Here is a 21,407-nt window from a genome sequence, read left to right as displayed (position 1 = left end):
TCAGCAAGAGAGTTCCCGTCACATTCCTGATAGAAGTCCGTGCTCTGATCTCTACCTGAAATACAGCTCGCTTCCAAGCTGCCACCTTTCCTCCTCCATCCTGCAAGCATGTAGACAGCTCAAGGTACCCTTTGAAAGAAGAGGCCTGAAGTACCACGATAAATGCTCCAGTCCCAGACTTTGTGGGGCTGGCCTTTGCTCCCCGATCCACAGAGGCTATCCCAGTTGTTGTGACAAATGTACCACCTTGATTTTTCCCCATCTAATATTTGGCTTTACTCTTAGCCATGATTCACCTGGATCCTGCTGCTGCTGTATGGAGCAGCTAGGGGAGGACCATTAGCCTCCAAAGAGTTCAATAAAACCTCCTCCTTTTTCTGAGTTGAGAAATTGTTCATACCATACTGAGGCAAGAATTGAAGTCTTGCCTCAAAGTGTGCAGGTGGGGAGGACAAGCAGGGCATAGGTTAAGGGTCAGGTAGCAGGTGGCTGCTTGAATTCATGCTTACAGGGTAGCATAGGAACTAAGGCGGCTCCTTCCCTGGTTGAAGCAACACCTACTGATAACCGCATTATGCATTTCTCTATTTCTCTTTCTAATCCAGGCTCAAAGAAGCCTTTCTTTAATATTCAGCTGAAGAGGTACCCAACATGCCTCTCAGCTGCTGAAAACACCGAGGCACAGGCACTGCCCACCGCCTCACCAGAGATTCACCTGCATGCTTACTTAGGTCCACCCACTCACAAGGCTCTTCTTCACTTCTGATCACTTCCTCATTTTGCCTTCTTCCCCCCCCCAAATCAACTACCTCACCTAAATCCCAACCGCTAGAAATGCGCTAAAATTGAACCACTGTTTTATTTATGTCCTACATGAGCAGAACAGGGGAGCATTTTCCTCCAAAACCCTTCAGACAAATGAACATGGGGCATTGCAAACACAAGCAACTATAGCGCAGGAAAACATATGAAACCAATGCATGCTGTTTTGACATACAGACTGCTACCTACGAGAGCACTGTACCCTTTCTGGCATTATGTCAGGACTTGGTAGAGTAGATGGGAGCAATTCCTAGAGCAGTTGTGCTCAAGTACAGGCAGGGAAATGGAGGGAAGAACAGCAAAACAGTGTGAGTACGCAGCAGGAGAGGGCAAAGCAATGCAGGAGGGCTGATGTGCAGGAGGTGGCAGCACCTAATCGTTTTTAAAACGGCTGAAGGCTCAAAAAACACGAGCATTCTCATGACGCAGTCAGGGGCTTTGTTTCTAACTTCTTAACTAGCCAATGTTTTGTTATTTTTAATAAATAACATCTAGTTGCACCTATTTTACATTGTCTCAGAAATAGCAATAGTAAGCACTAAACTAATTTTTTTGGAAAGATGCGATGTCGCTTCCAACCTAAACTAGGCAACAGGTATTAGGTTTCCCTGCCCTGTGTCAGCAACAGGGAAAGAATTATGACATGTGCCTCCTTACTTCATCAGTGTGGTTAAAAGGACAGACGCGGATTGCTATTAAAGCTTATTCACAGACTTTCTTCTTATCTCCAATCCACCATCAGATACTTTAGAGGTGTGTACTAGGAGCAGATTTGCTTGCCATACTGCTGTTCAGTCTGGACAGACTGTCGTCATCGATTCTACTCCAGCCAGAACACTTGCGCAGAAGATACACACAAAAGTGCATATTGTTGCTTTCTAAAAGGTATTTTAAAATTTCACATTTCTCAATGACTTCTTTAATGTCTAAAAATTGCTGTCAAATCAGTTGGTCTGTGCAAGATTTTAAGCAGCATGACAAGCATACTAAATATTTTTTAAAACTTTTCTCCATGACAAAGGCCATTCAGATTAAGCCTTACTGTCTTTACTTTCTCAAGTACTTCTCTTTTAAGCAGAACTTGTAAGACAAAACTTAGTTAAAAATTCTATTTTTCGAGGCAGAGGTGATCTAGTCCCCCCGCCCCTTCCCATTCTGTTACAACTTCACAGGACCCTGGATACACAGGGAACCTGTCTCAGGCACAGGATTTGCTGTCCTCACTCATCTGCCACAAGACAGCCCATGAATTCAGGGATAATAGCATCCGCACAGCAGAAGATGCAGGAGGTATTCACTGAAGTTCTGAGCTGCACCTAATAACCACATGGACCCTCCTCCTCCCACACACCTTGCCCTCCAGCAGACATTAACTTTTCTTCTTCATTAAAGTACTGTTGTCTTCTACTGCCTATTTACCTTGCACGCTTTTCTGAGAGGAATCCCACTGTAAATACATACAGTAAGCGTACAAAAATGGAACCTGAGAAGTGCTGTTAACTGAACTGAGAATTTTCACACTTAGATGTATTCACAGGAGGACACCTTTTTTTCAGTTGTACTACCTATGCAACAAGTATACAGCGTGAGACTTTTTTTCCCCCTTAATGTAGGAAGTAGAAGAATTTCTGCTAGAAATACAAATTTACCAATACAAGTAAGCAATTGAATTGCTCCCCTACGTTCACAACATTAGCCTTCATAAGAAAGGAGCAGCACGCACCACTGCTGTGTAGCGATGCCCCTGCTGTTAACCACTGTAGTGTTGTAAAGGGGCAAGGTAGCACAGGGGCTGCAAGTGACAAAGTGACAAGAAATCCACTTTTGTGTTCAGCTGTAACTTGTGCTCTACCAGAGCGTACTCTACCAGGAGTACGTTGAGAGTCGTGGGTCACCTTTAACAAGTAATTTTCTTCTGCACGCGTCAATATTATCTCCCATGGAAAAATGTGAAACATTTATAAATACCTTTATGGAAAGGCAAAAGCAGACATTCTCGATCAGGCAGGAAGCAAAGGGTTCTTTAAAACTGTTTAATTACATGTTTTGGGTAAGCATAGACAATACAGGAGATTTACCACACTCTTAGGTATTTCCATTCTTTTCTCTAGGCTTGAACTATTCATTAAGGATGTCTTTCAGTCAACATCCTTGCTCAATCACTTTTGCTGCAAAGAAGGGTGCTGGAATAGGACTATTGCAGGAAACTTCATTCCATCAAGGCATGATTTTCTGTGGGCTTTTTTTCTCCTTTAATAACCACCTACTAGTCGTTGAAGATATTCGGAGAGAACCCTGCCTTCCAAGATGCCCTGAAGAATGTACTGAAACCAAACGGTTGGAGTCCTAGAAATGCTGAAGCCCTAGAAATACTTCAATCAATACCAATATGTATGTTGTAGAGCTGAAATTCTCTTTTTCATTGGCACTGTGCCACTGATGCCTGGCTTGTGTCCGGACACTTCTACATCAGTTTTGTTTTCTTCTTCTTTCATTAGCCTTTGGGCTTCTTCCCCCATTTTCTTTCGTTGCTGCGCTGCTTCTCTTCTTTTTTTTTTTGCCTTTCTGCTACCTGTTGTTGTCTGCAATTAAAGAAAATGTGAACTGCTAAAGAACACGAGTCCAATTTTCAGCATACTTTAAGTTCCTGTCAGAAATGGGTTATAATTAAGAATTTGCCCAAATATTTTGCAATCTAAAAGCCACTCAGTTCTCAAGGATTCAGTGTGTCAGGGAGAACGTAGGACAGTTGTAAGGCCCAGAGCTATTTAGACAAATCTAACGCTTCAAGTAACAATACTAGCTGTCTTTTTCAAAATCAGACCAAAACAATTTGACTTGCCTAGGACATTGGCTTGTGTCCCTCCTTCCCCTCAGCAGAGGCATCAGAAGCTATCCTCTTTGTAATGCAAGTACTACAAACATTTTCTTCATGATCAGATGAGATGACAACTTCTAATGTTCCTTTTCATGTATTCAGCATCTGTGTTGTATTCTATTGCTCAGTACAGATAGAAACAATAGCCTTTAAGGAAAAAAAAATTAAAGCCTACAGTTGTGTATCCTTTTAGCATTATTTCTTATCACTGCTATAAAACCCCAGACATCATTACCTGCTAGCTCAGAGAATCTGTCGACAGAAACAGGTTTCTAATTTCAACAAATACATGGCTGACTAGAGCAAAGGAAAAAAGTAACCCCCAAATCCACTTGTTTTATTCCCCACTTCAGCTAGAACACATCACTGAGTGGCGCCGGGGCAACAACTGGATCCATACTCCAAGTGGCACGTTGCAGCTCTCTCCTCGATTGCATAAGTAGTAACAGAATGATGTTAGGAGGTCGCTGCCGCTTTGCATTCAGTTTATTAGATTAGAAAAATCTGTCAAGCTGCTTGCAAGAGGACTTAAAAATAAAAATGAAGCTTCATTAGTTTGAAAAGGTGAAATTTAACACAGATTCGGTAAGAATAAAGATGTGCTTATTAAAAGAGAATCAAGAATTCTCATTGACAAGGCCGTAAGGAGTTAACTTTCAACATGCCTAAACTACCTGTGCGCATCCACATAAGTGTGTAAAATGCACAGAATTAAAAGCTGTCATCATTGGATGCAGCCGTGTCTGGTAGATGCCAACTATGGACAAACTGGGCACACAAAACTTAGAAGTATTTGAGGTACAAAGGCTTCATATTATCTTTGGACTGGGCAGGACAGGAGAGGGACTGCACTTATTCAGTACCTTCACGGTTTCCCTTCATTGATTATTAATGGCCAGAAGTTTCCCTATGCTCTGTTAAGCTGCTCTGCTGTCTGTCATGGAAGAATGAAATTAGTAATTTGCATCAGGATCTACCTCCCAAGTTAACGGAATTCCCAACGGTGTTTTTGAGGTGATGTCCCACTGTTGTACATTCCACCAGAAGGCCAGGTAGGTGACAGTGCTGTCAGTCTAGCATATGCAGAGTAATAATCTTTGCCACTTTACAGTAGCAGATTTTTGTATGTTCCCTGCACCTCTGAACCGATGCAGAAAGGAAGACAGTATATGCGCACTAGCCTGCATGTAAAGGCAGCGGTATTCCAAAAAGCCACATGAGGCGTTAAGCAGTGCTGCTATTCATTTGCAATTCTGAAGCGAGGACAGTCACAGCAGATCATGTTTCTGCCCCACCCTATAAACTGCACAACACACAACTCCTCTGCACAGAGAGGTGGTTTCCATGCACTCCGCTGGCTGAGTAATTTTATTGGACTCCAGTAGCATCCAAATGAGAGGAGACCTTCACATTACCTCAGACAGAGGAACTGAAGTCACTGAAAAATAAATACAAGCAATAAATACAACCACAAAGTGATTACCTTTTCACTGCTCTTTTACTTGGTCATTATTCCAAACATTGATCTCTATTCCAAACTTCCTATGCGTATTCAACATAAAGCTACGACCTTTCAGGCTCAGAAAAGGTTTCGTTTCTCAATAAAGAGGCACCTATGATGAACTACAGCCACATGTGACTCATTCTTTCTGGGTTCCAAAGCAAGAATTTGAGCGGAGTTTGGATGGAATGATGCAAGCTGTTTAAACCAGGGAAGTATTCATTCCTGATGTCAGCCTTGCTTTGCATTCCTAACACAATTTATGCCCGGAAAAACCCAACTCATTGGTTAACAGAACACTAATTATAATCACTGTTAGCACACTGTTAGCAGACCTTCTTATTCCAGCGTGTTTTTACTTACTGTAGACCTACTGAATAACTGTAAGAAGAACGACTTCATACTATTCTTTTACTTCAACACGATTATAAATGCACAAAAAACATTTTCACACACGAGACATTTTATACAGTGCTGCTTATTCAGCCAAAGAGCATTTAGCTTGACTGTTCCTGTTGGGAAAAAAAATAAATTCGTTGGCATTTAGAAAGTCTAAAGGTGCAGATAGGTATCTACAATTTGCAGAAGCAACCAAGTTCTAACTAAATTCAATTAACTGAAAATCCAGTTTAAAGGAAAATCCATTTTATCGTCCACTATGTTGATCACTGCCTGGAAAATTTGGGTGCATCTCAGCCCAGAATCTGCTGGGGAGTGGGGAAGAAAGAGACTACAGGAACTTTGCAGGCACTAGTAGCCTACTGCTCAGCACTGTCTTCCAGAATGCTTTGGTTTCCAGGAAGCCATATTGGGCTTATTTCAACTGCTACACATAAATACCAAGCCACCAGAGAAAAGGTCACAGGATATAGTCTTCCCTGTTACTTAACGGAACACAGCCCTCCATTTCTACACAAAAACGATTCCAGTCTAAGACACTTCCAGATATTAACTGAGCACCAATAGGTACCCAGACACAGGCAGCTAAGGGAGATCCTTACTTTTTCTGCACATGGATTTCATTCTCAATAAGCACTGCTGGAGTACAGTCAGCATTAACACTCCGGAGGGTTTGGGGAGACTTTGTCCCCCATTTAGCTGTCTGAAATCTTCAGATCATTTTGTAGACCAAGAGGCAGTCTTCTAGCATTAAGAGACTACAGATCAGTTCCTTACTACAGTCTCCTGAGAACAGAGGCAGGCCTGCCAAGTACTATGCCGAAATGTTAAATGTCAGAAGTTAATTACACCACAGATATATACTGCAAGAGAAACTGTAAACCCAGAAGGTATTGCCTATCAACCTTGCTAAAAAAATCATCTGAGACTTTGTATGGAGTACTTGATTACTGTACTTGTAACAAGTAAGCGTAATACCTTACAAAAAGAATTACACAAAAGAACAAGACAGATCTATGTACATATACTACATCAAGTGTCCTAAACAACTCCACAGCTCAAGAGAAAAAAGCAAAGACAGAGCACTAAAATATTAATAATTTTTAGATTTCAAAACAAATCCAAAATGGAAATCACGAGTGGGCTTTTCAAAGGTTTACAATCTTAGCCCCTTCAGTATGAAATTGTCCTTAAAAATTAACACAGCACTACTACTCTTCAGCAAGAAAAACCCCAACAATTCTCTCCTCCTTTTTTAACCGTAACATGCAATTTTGAGGTTTCAGACAATTTTACATGTCAACAACATTTAAGTCAGAACATTTCCAAGCACTTCACCTGCATTATGCAATGTTTGTTCTTCCTAAAGATTTACAAATCTAAGAGACATTTTACTGAAGCTGATTTAAAATACCCCCAAAAAACCAAGAAGATGCACGCTTCCAGGGTTTCGCAGTGATGAACTGTCAACAGGTTTCAGTCCCGGTCATTTATTTGTTGGAGCCCTAGCAGGTGAGTGACCACTTTGTTGCTGGGCTCTGGCAAGGTTGCCACTTACATGGCAAAGCAAGCAGAGAGGCCCAGCGTTGGTGTGGTTGTGAAAGGGCTGCCAGGGGATTGATGTCATGGAAAAAGCCAAATGGCTTGGGAAATCTCTTTATTTTATGTCATTTTTCTTACCTTGGCATATCCAATCTCCCTCTGAGATGATAGAATTGGTTCATCCTGCAATGCAGCTGCCCTTCACTTGGGACGCATGTCCGTCTGTGAGAGGTTTCTCAGCCCTGCTCTTTGCCAGTAGCTGTCATGTCCTGTCTTGCCCTGTCCACCAGCTGCCCTTGTGGCAGCTGCTGTGGACAGCTCATGTGGGTGGCGGACAAGCTGATTTACTGTGCAAATAAAGGGGATGAGAGGTTGCCTGTCTGGATGTGTACAGGTCTTCCCTACTGCCCTCAGGTATAAGGCAGTGCCACCCACCACCAGCCAGGGACTTGCCCTGCACGCTCAGCTTGTGTACAGACAGCTGTGCTCAAAATGCCTCAGGGCTCCTCACATCTCCTGAAAACCTCCCATGTGGCTCCCATCAGCCACCAAGTAGCCCCTGGTCACAGGGTTTGGCCACACCCGTGCCATTCACAGCTTTCTTCATCTGCCAACAGGAAGGAGTGAAGGCAGGAGGAAGAGCAGGAAGAAGGGGAGGGACAGAAGGAAGGAAAAGAGGGAGGGAAGAAGGTTGCATTTGGCAGCTACCTCCAGCAGCTAGAGCCAGAGCAGCTGACAGTCACCGTGGGAGAGGCTCACAATGTCCTCAGCAACTTCCACCACTTCTTTGCCCAGCGGCCTGGCTGTTCTGACAACTTTTCCAGATGTGCTCTTCATTCCTGAAATTGTGAGTTCTGGCTTCTTCCTGGGGAGGGCAGATCCTGTTTGCAGGGCATCCAGCACGCTTCATGCTGCAGGTGCCTGAGGGATGAGACCTCATACAAAGCATGTGGTTCAGGACCCGTGCCAGGTCTCTGAGCCATAGGGGTCTGAGGGCAGCCCCTGGTGCCTAGATCACTCTCAGAGAAAAGCACAAGCCCTGAGCTGGGAGCTCTGAAGCTCTCCTTTAGTCTGCAGGGGATTTTTGTGGTGTATCTGTAAACATTTTGTAATCTCCTGCCTAACAAAATGGAAGGGGTTGCTGGTAGGTTTAAACTAGGTTGCCAATTTGAGCCGATTAATTAATTGGAAGATGATTTTAGCAGCTGAAACAGGCAGAAGATAAACGGTTTGCTTAAAGCAGGGGCTAAAGGCAAGCTGAAGTAATTGTTCACAGCAGCAAAGACTCAAGGCTGCTGAAGCCGTTCTGCTCAGCTGCAATGTTCCCGAGCTGAAGACACAGAGCGCTGGACCTGGGTGTGTGGGCAACAGTGGGTGAGCAAAGAGTGAACAAACACCTTATAACTTCTTCCCATATTGTAGTTTCCTTAAGCAGGAGAAGATCATAACCTTAATAGGTTTGGCACAGGTGATTAAAAGCAGTTGCTGCGAGCACTGACTAGAAGATGGAAAGTTTCAACTAAAGTCTTTTTCCTGTGTCTTCTGCCCATGAAGCCTGCTCTTCTCACAACAGTTTGAGAGGCTTGTTCCAAAGCCTGAGTACTTTCATCCAGCACTGAGGGGCTTGGCTGAGGGTTGTAGAATGGCACTCAGATCACTTAATGCTAAAACTTCAACTTTGCCCTTTGTGACCAAATCCTTCCTTGCCACCCAAGTCAGTCCACACTCCTGGGATTTACAGCACTTACTTCATTCTCCTAGCTGTCGAGCAAAGAAGAATTGGAGTAAAGCAGGCGTTACTGATGTATAAGGAGAAGTTTGCCTCAGCTCCTCCAAATACGCTCTGGGGACTTGGTCTCTGCCCAGGGCCTGAGAGCATGGTCTAGGTTTCCTGCAGCTGCATGAAGGTGGGTACAAAGTCCCTGTGGAGGTTCTGGTGGGGCAGACACTTGCCAGCCACCTCTACCACTGGGTTACGGTGGTCCTGGTGCTGAACATGCTGTTGGCATCAGCATATTACGGTAGTGGCTGTGCCTTGAACTGTTTGTAATCCCTTTCTCCAGGGGATTTGGCAAGGCAGCTTGCTTAATGAGACGAAAATAAGCACCCTATCCTCTGGTTTGGGTAAGATCTGGAAATGTGCATCCTAAAGGCTCAGGAACCACCTGGGAAAGAAGAATGTTGCATAACTGGATTTCTCCATCTCTGGAGGCGTTATGACTCTAGGTCGTCCAGCTGTATTATCTCTGTGTACAAAAGGGGCAGCTGCCTCATATCACAGCATTCAGAAGGACAAAGAGTTTCTCAGTCCGTAGCGGAATCCAAGGTTGCCTTCAGTGGACTAATATGGTAACCACGAAAGTATTTGTCATTTCAAATGCTAAGACAGATGCGAAAAAGCCAGAAGGTCCTGCCCGCAGCTCATACGATTGCCACATCGGGGTGTGCTGATTAAGAGCTACCATTTTTATTCTGTGAGGCTGGGTTTCATTCTTGTAATCTATTTCATTTGAAGAGTCTTCTGCATATCTGGATAGCCAGGCCTAGGTGGAAAAGCTGAAATGAGCTGAAAGCAGATATGTTTGCTTTGTAAAGGCTATTTAAAAGACTTTTTTTCCTCAGACTGTTGTCCCCAACCTGCTGTGTGTTTATTGGAAGCCTCTTGACCCTTTCCTCAGTTTTATGACTCTTCTGAACCAAAGCCAGTAATCAAACCACGCAAACATACTTGTCTGAGTGAGAAATCGCATCCTGCAGAAAGGAGAGTTGGGGAGTGGTAAGAAATGAGAAGTGATACTTCTTCCCCCAACCTCTTATCTCACCCCACTTGTGTTGGATTTGAATGGAGCAGCGGTGAGGTTTTCTCCAGGACCTTTAGCTGCAACGCACTCATGGTGTCATTGCACGATTTATTACAGGGACTGGATTAGTTTTCAAGTGTCAGTCTTTGGTTGTTATTAGAGGCAGCAAAACAGCAGCACTTTGGACAACCTATTTGCACTCAGATATTTGCAAGGTCTCAACCGCATCCTTGATTTAATGTATCAATTTGTGTAATGTAACCAATGAACTTTCCTACAAATGTGGGTGACACAAATGATGTAACATTTTCTGAGTATTGTAAATCAGAAACGTTTTTCTCCACTTGCAAAAAGCCTCCAAGGAAATGGAAATGCCGTGATCTGTATGAGTTGGCACTTGGATGGTGGCAAAGGCTGGCCTGGGATACACTGGCGATCAGAATGCTCTTAGAGTCAGTGAGGCTGTCTTACCTCTGGAGATTTGCCTGCGAGCCCAAGACCAGCCAGTGATGAGGGATAGGTCCCCACAGCAGCACCAGTCTCCACGCAGTGTGCGTTCAGCCGAGAAACTCCTCATCATAGGATGCTGCATAGACTAAACTTTGCACAGGTTCAAGAAACAACTGGGCTGATTTGAGGCAGAGAAAAGCTGCTGAGTGTGTTGTAGTGCAAAGACACCGTTTGCAGCTCAACACTCTGCAGCATTGGACATTGTGCTCTCATCCTCTGGTGTAGGAATCTGCTGGTGGAGAAAAGGTAGAGCCTAGATGTAGCTGTCCTTGTGTTCCCCATCCCACCAAAAAACCCAAGGCAAACTCCCAAGCCTGGGTGAGAAGAATGGGGTCCCACCTGCGACTGGAGCAGCAGCTGGTGCATTGTGCAGCTCTGGTGTAGCCAGCGAAGGAAGACCCAAATAGCTGGAGCAGCAATACAAGTCCTCCTTCCCAGGAGAAGCTGGGAGCCCCAACCTTATTTCCCCTACCAGAGAGTAAAACTGGCGGTATTGCCTCTCTTCAGCTTGTTCTCTCTCCTTTCAGGGTAACATTTTCACGTGGCCTTCATTAAGGCCATGTCTGTGCTGTTTGTGCAGCTGAGCTGCCTTTGACAGCACTCCTTTCAGGTATCTGCCACACTGGGTGTGAAGCAAACATGCCCTACTGGGATAAGCTTCCCTGTTCATCGACACCAGCCTTCAGAAATGTCTGAACCAGCCTCCTGAGCACACTGATGTGGGGAGGGCATGAATGGCAGTGACACCAGGAGGCAGGGCCACAGGCAGGCTTTTTTTGGGTCAAGATCAGAGGCAGGTGCTCCCAGCTAAATACCCAGTTTCAAGTGGAGGCTGGGAAGAACTCAGAGGTATCCCTGCGCTATTGCCATGTGCAGTGCTAGCGCCAGAGGTGTGCGTGGCCTTTGGCTCTGCCCTGGATAAGCCGATTTACCCCATGCTTGCTTTCTCTCCCACTTTCACTTGCAGATCTTTGGGGGCCTTGTCTGGATCCTGGTGGCATCCTCGAAGGTCCAGTTACCCATGCTGCAAGGCTGGGTGATGTTTGTCTCTGTGTTCTGCTTTGTCATGTCCATCACCCTCCTGTGCCTCTACATCTGCGGTGCACATGGGGGCAGTAGCTCCTGGGTCACCTTGGTAAGTGGATGGGACAAACCTCAGGGCCTCTCCCCTCCCTGGTACCACTGGTATACAATGGTCTCCTTTGCTGCTACTGCACACCAAATTGCCGGCTGGGGCTTGCTTGTGTGGGTTCCTTTTTTCCCCCCTTTGCAGTGTGCTCCCTCCTGGGAATGACTGTGTCATCCTTGGTTCTTAGGCTGTCATCTGCCAGGAGACAGCATCTCTGTTCTACCGCAGTATGGCCGTGTTGGAAGCCTACTCCACCTATATCAGCTTTGGTCCTGCCAACGCCGTGATGATGACCGTCTACCAGGAGAATGTTGCTGCTGTGGTGAGTGCCTGGCAAGCAGGGGAAGGAGAGGGCAAAGCAACGCAGCAGGAGAGGGCAAAGCAATGCAGGAGGGCTGATGTGCAGGAGGTGGCAGCACCTAATGGTTTTTAAAACGGCTGAAGGCTCAAAAAAGCATGTATTTTTGTTCTTAAAAACTAGGATCACAGAAACATCTCCTGTGTCTAGTTTAAACGAGTTGAAGATGTTGTTGTGTCAGCTTGAGGGTTTCTAATGTTATTTTTAACTCTTTCAGAGGGAAATAAGCACGCGCATGTCGCCCTCCGTGAGCGAGGACGCCGTGCCCAGGCTGAAGCCCGCGCTAACCTCGAAGCTTGCATCCCGGAGTTGAGCACAGAGAGGCGTCACCCTGTGAAGGCTTGGTGTGTTGTAGCAGCTGGTGCTGTGAGGTCTGGCGGCTGGCAGCAGGGGGGAAGCGGCTGCTGGGGGGTTCCCTCATTTGCATAGCCCAGCCCCCTCCGCGTGCATCGGAACGCCTGGGTCCCCCCTGTGGCAGTTTTTGACCGGTCCCTGCCAGTTGGGTCAACGGACCCAGCGCAGGCGGCGGATCCCGCTGGGGCTCCTCTGCCTGGGGTAAATCCCTCGGTATTTGTGATTCAGAAGAGGTGAAAACCGAATCTACGGGTCTCCTTAGACAACCTTCAGGAGCTGTGGGCTGCAGATGGGGGGGCGCCCCCCTTGTCTGCTCCAGTGACTGGTCCCATTGCTGGTCAGAAGTGGAACAGCTTGAACAGGTGAATCTGCCATTTCTCTCCTGGCCGTTGTGGGAGCTGTTTCGGGGGTGAGGGAGTACCTTGAACTCACTGGTTATATTGACGAACTCTTGGTTGCCTAAATATGGGACCGAGGCTGGCTCAGACATGGGTGTCTACATTAGAGACATCCATGCTTAGTCAGATGAATCCCACCCCAATCTCCTGTGCTCCTCATCAGGTCTATGACAGCTCTGCTGTTAGCCTTTACTGAAGCCAAGTACGGTTTCTGTCTCTTTTCTTTTTCTTTTTTTTTTTTTTTGTTTTGTTTTGTTTTGTTTAACAGAAAGGAAACCCAGTCTTAGACATTCATTTGCGGAAGAAAGTTTGTGTTTGAAGATCACGCTTGGATCTTCAAGTAAGTCTAATTAGATGCCTCTTCCTCTCCTGTTCATCCCTCATAGGCTTGGGCACTGTCCGTTTGTCCTGTTTCTGAGGACCGCTGCCCAAGGCACCTAGCATTGCACATGGACAGCCTGTATCTCCCGTTGCACCGTGAATTTTGTTAGCAGGAGTGAAGAAGTTTTAGGGTATAAGCTAACTGAATTGCACTGAAGTGAAAAAAGTGCTGTATAACTTCCAAGAGATAAGAACGGAATATAATTGGAAGACAAATATTTTCAGCAAAAGATGCTGAAAAAGCATCTTTGAAAAATTATGAGCATAGCGCTATGGTTTTTTATTTAGGATTTTTATATGTTTTAGATTTAGAGTTTGAATTTCAACAAATTGAGTTGAATTGGTGTGGATAACATATTCAAAGGGCCACGTATTTCTTTCAAAGAAGAATAAACAAAGTAGCACCTACAAAGACTGTTTTGGCTTTCAAGTGTTTTGTATTTTTGAACCCAAATCTGCAAGTTCCTGTTAAATTAAAGTGTTCTAGAAAAATGTCACAGATTGTATGATCCACCCTTTCTAAAAAATTATTGTTGATGTTGCTTAGTAGGGACGTGTTTGGGCTGAGGCCCCTCAAGACATATATCTCCTTTTGTTCAGAAGGATACCGGGCTGCAGCAGGCACCCAGACATCACAGAGATAATAGAGGATCCCGAAAAGAAGTCAGCAAGTTACAAAGGAGGAATGGGCAAGTAAAAGGCGAAAGCCTGAATCCCATCTGTCCTAAGCAATGATCTGCTCAGCTCTGGGCTGGTGGCACAGGCCACCTACAATTCAGGGTCTCGGGCACAAATCTTGCGCACTTAGGTGCTTATCTCCTTCCTGACAAAGGAAAAGAACATTAAAAGGAGATGCCTGTTACTTAGTTCAGTAAAGGGAAAAGAAACTTCTCCTTAGGTCTGTTTGCCTCTTTTGGAGGCTGGACTTGAGCACAAAGGAGACGAGTGCCCTAGTAGCAGGCCGCTGAGCAGGCTGAGGGGATGCAGGGAGTCTGCTCCCAGGGAAGCTCTTCCACTTTGTATAATCTAGTTACTCTTGTATTGGGGGTTTGAAGCCAAGTACCCAGCAGGCACACCATAACTCTCCTCTCTCTCTCTCTCTCTCTCTCTGGCCCATTAATTGTCCTGATACCACTCCAGATCTCCTGAAAGTGGGACGCCAACTGTTAAAGGGAGATTCTCGCCTCAGGACGCCTGCAACCTCAAGCTCAGCCTCGCGCGTGGTCCGTGAGAAAGCCACGGCTCCAACTGCAAATCTGAGTAAGTAGAGGATGCAGATATGGGACTTTTGCAGGGAGCACCTCAGCCGCTGGGCTGTTGGACAAGGTGAGACCTGTGCCAGCCAATTCACCTTTTAGTGCCAAATGCCTTTTGATAGAGGTGCAGGTCTCCTGGGGACTGTGGGGACATGCTCCTCCTCCATCTGGAAAAGATGGCTGAGCTCCTGGCGTAAGAAGGGCACTGAGGTTTAGAGGTCAGAGTTGAGGCAGGTATGGAAGATGGCAAGAGCTGTGATCTTTAGTAAAAAAAAAAAAAAAGTCTTTTTTATATTTAAGAAGCCTTTTTCTCTCTTCTGCTCATTCGTTATGGAATATGAGTCAAATAAGAGAAACCGATGTTACACACACTTCACGCTCTTAAGTATTTGTTTTAAAATATGTGTGAGGTCAAGCTGGAGCAGGCTTTGCAATTTGTGTATCTACTGCAGCAAATGTTCTGCTCTTTCTGGCTGTTTTCCGTGGTTTTCAGCCCGCTTCACCTGTATGGAAGGAAATACTGTGCCTATGGAAAGGCCATTATAAATCTTCTCTTAGGAGATTTTTTTTTTTCTTGGTGCTCTGCTTGTAATTTACAATCTGTATTATTTATGCCAATGTTGAAAATAGTTTTCTGATGCCCTGGTTAAAATATTCTGAACATCCTCCAGCTACATTCTACTATGAGCACTTCCACCAAACATCCGTTTTATTTAAAGTAATTTTTCATGACATAACATGCATCATAGCCAGAATCCTGTGTTGCTGTTAAAGTGTTTTCTTTACAGTTTTCCAGCTGTATTCCTCCTCCCCATGATAGAGTGTTGCCAGACTGATTAGAATACACAAATTGTATTCCCTTAATCTTCCTTCATAAACAGTGCCCTGTAATCCTGTCATCATTGTTGTTGACCAAATCAAAACATTAAAGAAAGCCTTTCTCTCAGGCTGAACAAAGACAATCATCTTCAATCTAAAATATTTAGAATGCTTAGAGATATTTTAAGGCTTTAATTAATGTACTTAATTTAATTCAATAAATTTTAAATTTATTTTTAAATTTTAAATTTTATATTTTAAATTTATTTAATTAAATCAATTTATTTAATTTTAATTTTTAAATGTAATTTTTTTAAAATTAAAAAACGGAAAGGATTTAGTTTTAATTAGGAATTAGTTAAATTAAAGCAATAAAAATATCAAAAGATTTGTACCCCTTTTTTAAAAGAAGAAAGGAATTTGACAGTTATCAAAATTAAAGCATCATTTCAGACAGAAAGTAGAAAATTCTGTTTTTCCATTAGCTGGCCATGTTTGAATTAAAATCAGAAATAGTTTCAGTGCTCTCTGAACTTTGTTTTTTGGTGACCAAATCACTCAGAAATTTTTTTTTTTGTGCTTTAGAGTGACATCTTTTAATCCTTTTTGAGCAGTGTTGAGTGGATATGTCTCTATATTCCTTCTGTTTATACATCTGTATTTGTATGCGGGCATAGAAAGCTAAGGGAACGTCTTTATCTTAGCCATGCAAATCTGACTGATTTGGTTTCACTGTGGTATATGGACATTGGGGAAGTTGGTGGTTAATGGGCTCAACAGTGGAAACTCAGCCATAAACAACTAAGCAGGACTTTGCAGATAGCGGTGGCATTTTGAACATTTGCTTGCTTTTACGTACCTAGCTATATAAATCCTGGGGAAGCTGTGTTTTAGATGCCTTCAATCTCTTTTGGTCCTCACCTGTCGTTATGATTCCGAGATTAGGAAGAGCCTGGAAGAAGGGGGAAATGCATGCCCAGTCCCTGTTCCAATAAATAAACCACAATTATGAAAAGAAAATAAACCCCAGCATCTGATAGAGCAACTAGACAGAGGTTGCCCAACTTTGCCCAAAACTCTAGATTGTAGAACTTACTTTTCTCAGGTGTGTTGGGTGCAGGGGTTAGGCAGGGTCTCCTGATGGAGGCAGGGGAGCTGTGGGAAATTCAGGCCTGTTTGGATTCCACTATGTATGTAGCAACGGGTGACAAAGACGTGCAGGCACCCTAAACTGGGTGAATCTGTGGAGGAGCTGGAGAAGGCCCTGATAAGCTGAGAGGACAGCAACCCCATCTCCTCCCCTGGTTCTTACAGCTGGACGCAGTGCGTGTCCCAGGTGGTGTGATGGGGAGATGATGTGCAGCCTCCTCCCAGTTCAAAGCTAAATCTGGCCCTGCAAATCCCAGGTGGATCCTTTCTCCAGTAAAGCAGAGAGCAGAAGAGAGCTTTGCTTGGGCTGCTTTTGTGTGGACCCTGATGTCTTTTGTGTAGTGTGAAACACCCACCCTGGTCTTTGGAGAGGAGCCAGGCACTGAGCTCTTTTAAAGCTGACCTGCTTCTAGGCATGCCCAGAAACAAGAGTTTCACATAGCTGAGACACTCTGCTGATTGAGAGCGGGATTTCTCAAGTGAGGTGGCAGATAGGGAGAGCGCTACTTCCAAAATTCCCCCCGTGGAGCTGGGGCCCTGGCATCCTTTCATAAATCCTGCTCCAGCCGCTGCAAGGTGGACATCGCTTCCCCAAGGAGCTTGAAATGTATTACTTTTAATGTGTTGTAACAAAACAGTAGATGTACCTTATAATACCGTATCTTAGGTGTACTGTTATGTAAGCTGTGTTTAAAGGAAATGAAAATTCTGCAGAGTTTGTTTTGTATTTTATTTGGATTACAAGCCTTGTCTTGCTTCCATGTTGAGGCATTTCATTACAGGTCGTCTGTTCCTCCCTTCTGAAATTCTCTAAGTAATAGGAAGTTGTTGGCTTTCGAAGTCTGGGCACCTGGCACGCTGTGAGTCTTTGTTCAAGTTGGCAGAATACGGTGTGACCGCAAACCCTCAAGGATTAATAGGCTGAAAAAGCACAGGCTTCATGTCTGTCCTTAGTGTTCCTTAATGCTAAGAGTGCTACTGGGGGGAAAAACAAGCAAATGACAGCAGTCGTAACTTGACATTCATTGCTTTGAGACCCACCTTGTCTTTCTTTATAACTATAGAAATATAGTTTAGGCAACCTATCAATATACTGGGTAGGGTTTTACTGTTCGTTTCAGTAGATGGCACTTGATCTCTATTAGTTTTTTGTAATAATTTCAAGGTGTGCGGTTTTCTCTTCCCTGTTGAAAACATGTAAAACTGATTTAAAATGTTTTATGCACATTAGAATGAAAACCATGTGCCTTATATTAAGGGTGATTGTGCAAAAGCTTTCAGCTGAATCAGGTTTAGCATGTGATTTCATGCGTTTGCATATATGCTGTGGACACATACCTGCAGCATTTGCTGCTGTGAATGCATGCCTGCGGGGTTTGTTGCTGTGCACCAGCCAGCCTCTCTCCTCCTTGTGCATTGGAACCAGATTTAGGAGATGTGTTGAAGAGGCCTCTGAAAGCCCTTTGTTAAACTTCTGCCACCAACATAACGGGACGGCTGGGATGTTGACCTAGTCTATGACCGAGTTCACTCCCTTTCTGTGTCCTGTTAAGTCATCCCTGCCAAAGATGGTGTTTTCCAGCTTCTAAAAGTACTTCTGACCAGCCTATTCATTTCTATTCAAGCAGACCAGGTAGTACTGCCAGGCATATGAGAAAACTCCTGAGGTGACACCACATGCTTCCTTATTAAAGACTTGTCCATAGGTGGATTTACACATCACGGAGGTTTTTCCAAAACTGTCATATACAAGTTGAGTATCATGTTATACATCTATTGGTATTTCTTGAACCTCCAGTCTCAATGTTTCTAATGAGGTTGGAGTAGCAAAGTAGCATCCTTCCATCTCTGATCGAAAGAGCCTTTTGGTTTGAACAGAAAGATAAGTTGTCCAGACTGTTCTCTTCTCCGTGAACATGTGTTCCCCCAACAAAGGTCATTTCAGGATGAGAAGGGAAAATTGCTGGCAGCTGTTCTAAAGTGGTGTTAGAAGAGCTCAAACTGCATATAGAATCACAAAAAATAATTAGGTCAGGCTAATTTCCGTACGAAGAATCTCTGTAAGGTATATAAAGCAGGAAAAAAAACCACCTTGTAATGCTCTTTGTCTGTTTCAACATCTGCTCGTGGCTGCTCTGCAAATCCATGAATTAAAACCAATGAAGAAAAATGCTGGCTCAGGATACAGTGATATGCAGAGTCTACATGATGGCTCTCAGCCAATCTCAGTAATTAGTTTGTAGTGACTGTTTCTAGAGATGAGCTTGACTGACTGTGGTTTCACAGCATGCACAAGCCACATTCCATATTTATTTTGAGATCTGCAGTGCTTATACTTTGCATGAATGCAGTTCAGATTACTACCAAAGCTATAGTATTTAGATGAGATTGGAAAACTGCTTAATGAGATAAATTTTGATTATTTGATAACAAACTTTCTTCCAAAGTAAGAAAAGTAGGTGAACTAGATGAGCAAAAATCAAGATACATAATTAGTTTAGATCACACAACCAGCACTATGAATTGAGGGGATCAAGTAAAATCAAGTTTAGATCTAAATGCAGGGAAGCAGGATCTGCGTTGAAGTTCTTCCCCAAAGTCTTCTGCCTGGTATTGAGCTGGAAGTCCCCTCACCCAGCAGGTTTGAACAGTTGATGGTCACCCACACTGAAAGTGTTGCTCCACGTCTTCTCTGACTGCATGTTTGCCAGCTGCCAATTTATCAGCTGTTACTGCGCTGTGCAATCAGCTGCAACATGATTAACAGATCTGTCTGATGAGAGGGCACAGGCAAGCAGTCAGGTAGATGTCCACCCAAGAGTGATAAGTGATAGCTTCTTTGGCCAGCGCAGTGGGATAGGGGAGGGGATGCTGATGCCAGGCATTGCTGTGCTCAGGTTCTCACTGTCATTCTGGGAGCACAACTTGCAAGTCTGAGCTTGATGACTAAACTGCATACAAAATAAGAGGGGGTGGTTAGGTACTACAATCCAAGATTCACAGCAGAGAGCATGCCGGGCAGGAACGCACCTCTCCCAGTCCACAGGAGAGGCCAGAGAGGCGTGCCCGTCTCCCAGATTTGGCCACCTACTTGTACCCTGCTTGTGCCCATGCACGTGCCTCACATTCACTCTGAACCTCTGTACCAGAGCCAGACCACCTCTGTGAGTGCCAGCAACCAGCACGTTTCGTTGCTTTGAACTATGGCCAGCACTGGTGCTACCACCCACCCTGTTTTGTGTGGCAGCTGAGCAAGTAGAGCTCGGGGAAAAGATCTGAGTTCAGTGCCCTCCTTAGACCGAAGGAGTTCAAATCCACACCTCTCACAAGAGTTCTCAACCACTGCAACCTACAGAGCATCATCAGCTTCCTCCACTGGCTTTAGACCTCGTGGTAGTAGAGGGTATCTGTCGGACATGGGCAGCGGCAGAGCACGTGGGAGCAGCTTCTCTGTCACACAAAGAATAGAGCAGTCTACGTGGAGGAGAGTCCTGATCCTTGCTCCCAGGATTATATCTGCATTTACGCAGTTACTGTTGGATGTGAAATTTATAGCAAAGTGCAAGGCAAGAGTCTCATGTATAGTAATAGTAAATCGCATAGTAAGTCAAAGGCCAGGGACTGGAACAAAAACACGCTGTCAGCTGAGCTTGACACTGGGAATTGAGTACATTCCCTGCTGGCAGCCTTTGCCCTCAACATGGGTCATTTTTTAAAGGGTGTTATCTGAAGAAAAGCCGGAAATGCTGAAGCAAGACTTCATCACTTCTGTGCAGCTTCTTTTTCTTACATTTGTTCGTGCATGTGAGCAGTCTGGTTTTCTTTCCTAGATTGCTTGTGGTGTACAAAAACAATCTTGCAGGAACAACCCCATATTAAATAGAAAAGAAGTAGCATTAATGTTTCCTGGAAATATTACTGCTTATGCTGTTAAAGATTGAAACTGGAGATGTAGCTGTGAGTTAAAAGTTTTAAGATAAATTAAACTTAGTCTTGTAAAAATACAGATTCTTTCAATAAAGGGCATTACAACTGAATTATCTCTACTTTTCCAGCTGTTTCTAATGGCTTTGCTGGAAGTTCTTATGCAGTCAGGCCCCCTCTATTCCCTTGGGGTCTCTAAATAAAGCTATCTACACGGACAGCATGCTACTTATTCCTCTAGCAGCTGCACTGGAGTGGTGAACTTATTTTGTGTTTTCGTCTCTTTGCTGTGTAACAGGATGCTTTTAAAGGCACGGAAGCTCAGCAAATTGAAGTGTTTTACATTCTGAGGACAAGCTGTCTCTGTCAGCGCTGTTTCATTTACAGCTCTGATTCACTGGGTGACTATATGCAAACCTAGCATCAAGAATGATTTTTATATCTATATATACACACACATAGATATTTATTAAGAGGTCATGTTTATGGAGTCAGAAGATAGGTAGTTCTGTGGTTTCTATACTTTGGCAGCTATGAAAGAGTGGTGAAGTTGCAAATAAGAAAGACTTACACAAAAAGACTAAATTAGCTTAAAAGATTTACTAAACTCAGATGCATCCTGAGTTTTAGGAATCCAGTTCTGCTCAGCTGTCAGTGTTCCTGTCACAGGTATTACTGACACTTCTTCCTTTTTTCTATGTTGTAACCTTACCATTTAGATAGCACATGGACAATCAAATGCACACAAGAAAGTTTGAGCTTTATTCTTATAGAAGGAAAAATATTACATGCTCAAGTGCAAGCAAAATTTGACTTTTGAGGCCAGAAGACCATGCCACAGGGTATCCAACCATCTGTAATGGCTATAAATAGCAGACTGGGATGCTATACTCCAGGCATGCATGTATGGTTATTGTGTGGATCTGTGTAAGAAATGTATATACTGGCTCCATATACATACGTACGTATGTGATGTGGTTGCATACTGTCCTGGCAGACCAAGTATACCTAAGCTGTTCTACCTTGCCCAGCCAATTGCAGTGCTGTGGCAGGACGGTGTTAGCTCCCTAAGCAGTGGTCCTCCAACCCATGGGGCAGATGTGCACACACGTCTGACCTACCGTCACTGCCTTTTCTGCCTCTGCCTGGGTTGTGCCAGCTGGCACTGCCTGCACTCCTCGTCATG

General features: G+C 44.2%; 2 protein-coding genes across 2 annotated transcripts in view; both read left to right on the top strand.

The window, feature by feature from the left end:
- Positions 1 to 7,562, top strand: part of LOC142055652 (myelin and lymphocyte protein-like) — a 31,697-nt gene extending 24,135 nt beyond the window's left edge. The window contains exon 4 of the mRNA XM_075089769.1: positions 7,448 to 7,562. Coding sequence (XP_074945870.1) covers positions 7,448 to 7,562 — 115 coding nt within the window. The remainder of the gene's footprint in view (positions 1 to 7,447) is intronic.
- Positions 7,563 to 7,902: 340 nt separating this feature from the next.
- The window catches only part of LOC142055651 (syntabulin-like), a 36,420-nt gene continuing 22,915 nt past the window's right edge, over positions 7,903 to 21,407 (top strand). The window contains exons 1-3 of the mRNA XM_075089768.1: positions 7,903 to 7,989; positions 11,421 to 11,588; positions 11,770 to 11,904. Of these exons, the coding sequence (XP_074945869.1) occupies positions 7,903 to 7,989; positions 11,421 to 11,588; positions 11,770 to 11,904 (390 nt within the window). The remainder of the gene's footprint in view (positions 7,990 to 11,420; positions 11,589 to 11,769; positions 11,905 to 21,407) is intronic.

The sequence above is a fragment of the Phalacrocorax aristotelis genome, chromosome 3, assembly GCF_949628215.1.
Source record: "Phalacrocorax aristotelis chromosome 3, bGulAri2.1, whole genome shotgun sequence".
NCBI lineage: Eukaryota > Metazoa > Chordata > Aves > Suliformes > Phalacrocoracidae > Phalacrocorax > Phalacrocorax aristotelis.
The sequence above is the reverse complement of the archived record's forward strand: the minus strand, read 5'-3'. Positions and strand labels throughout refer to the sequence as shown.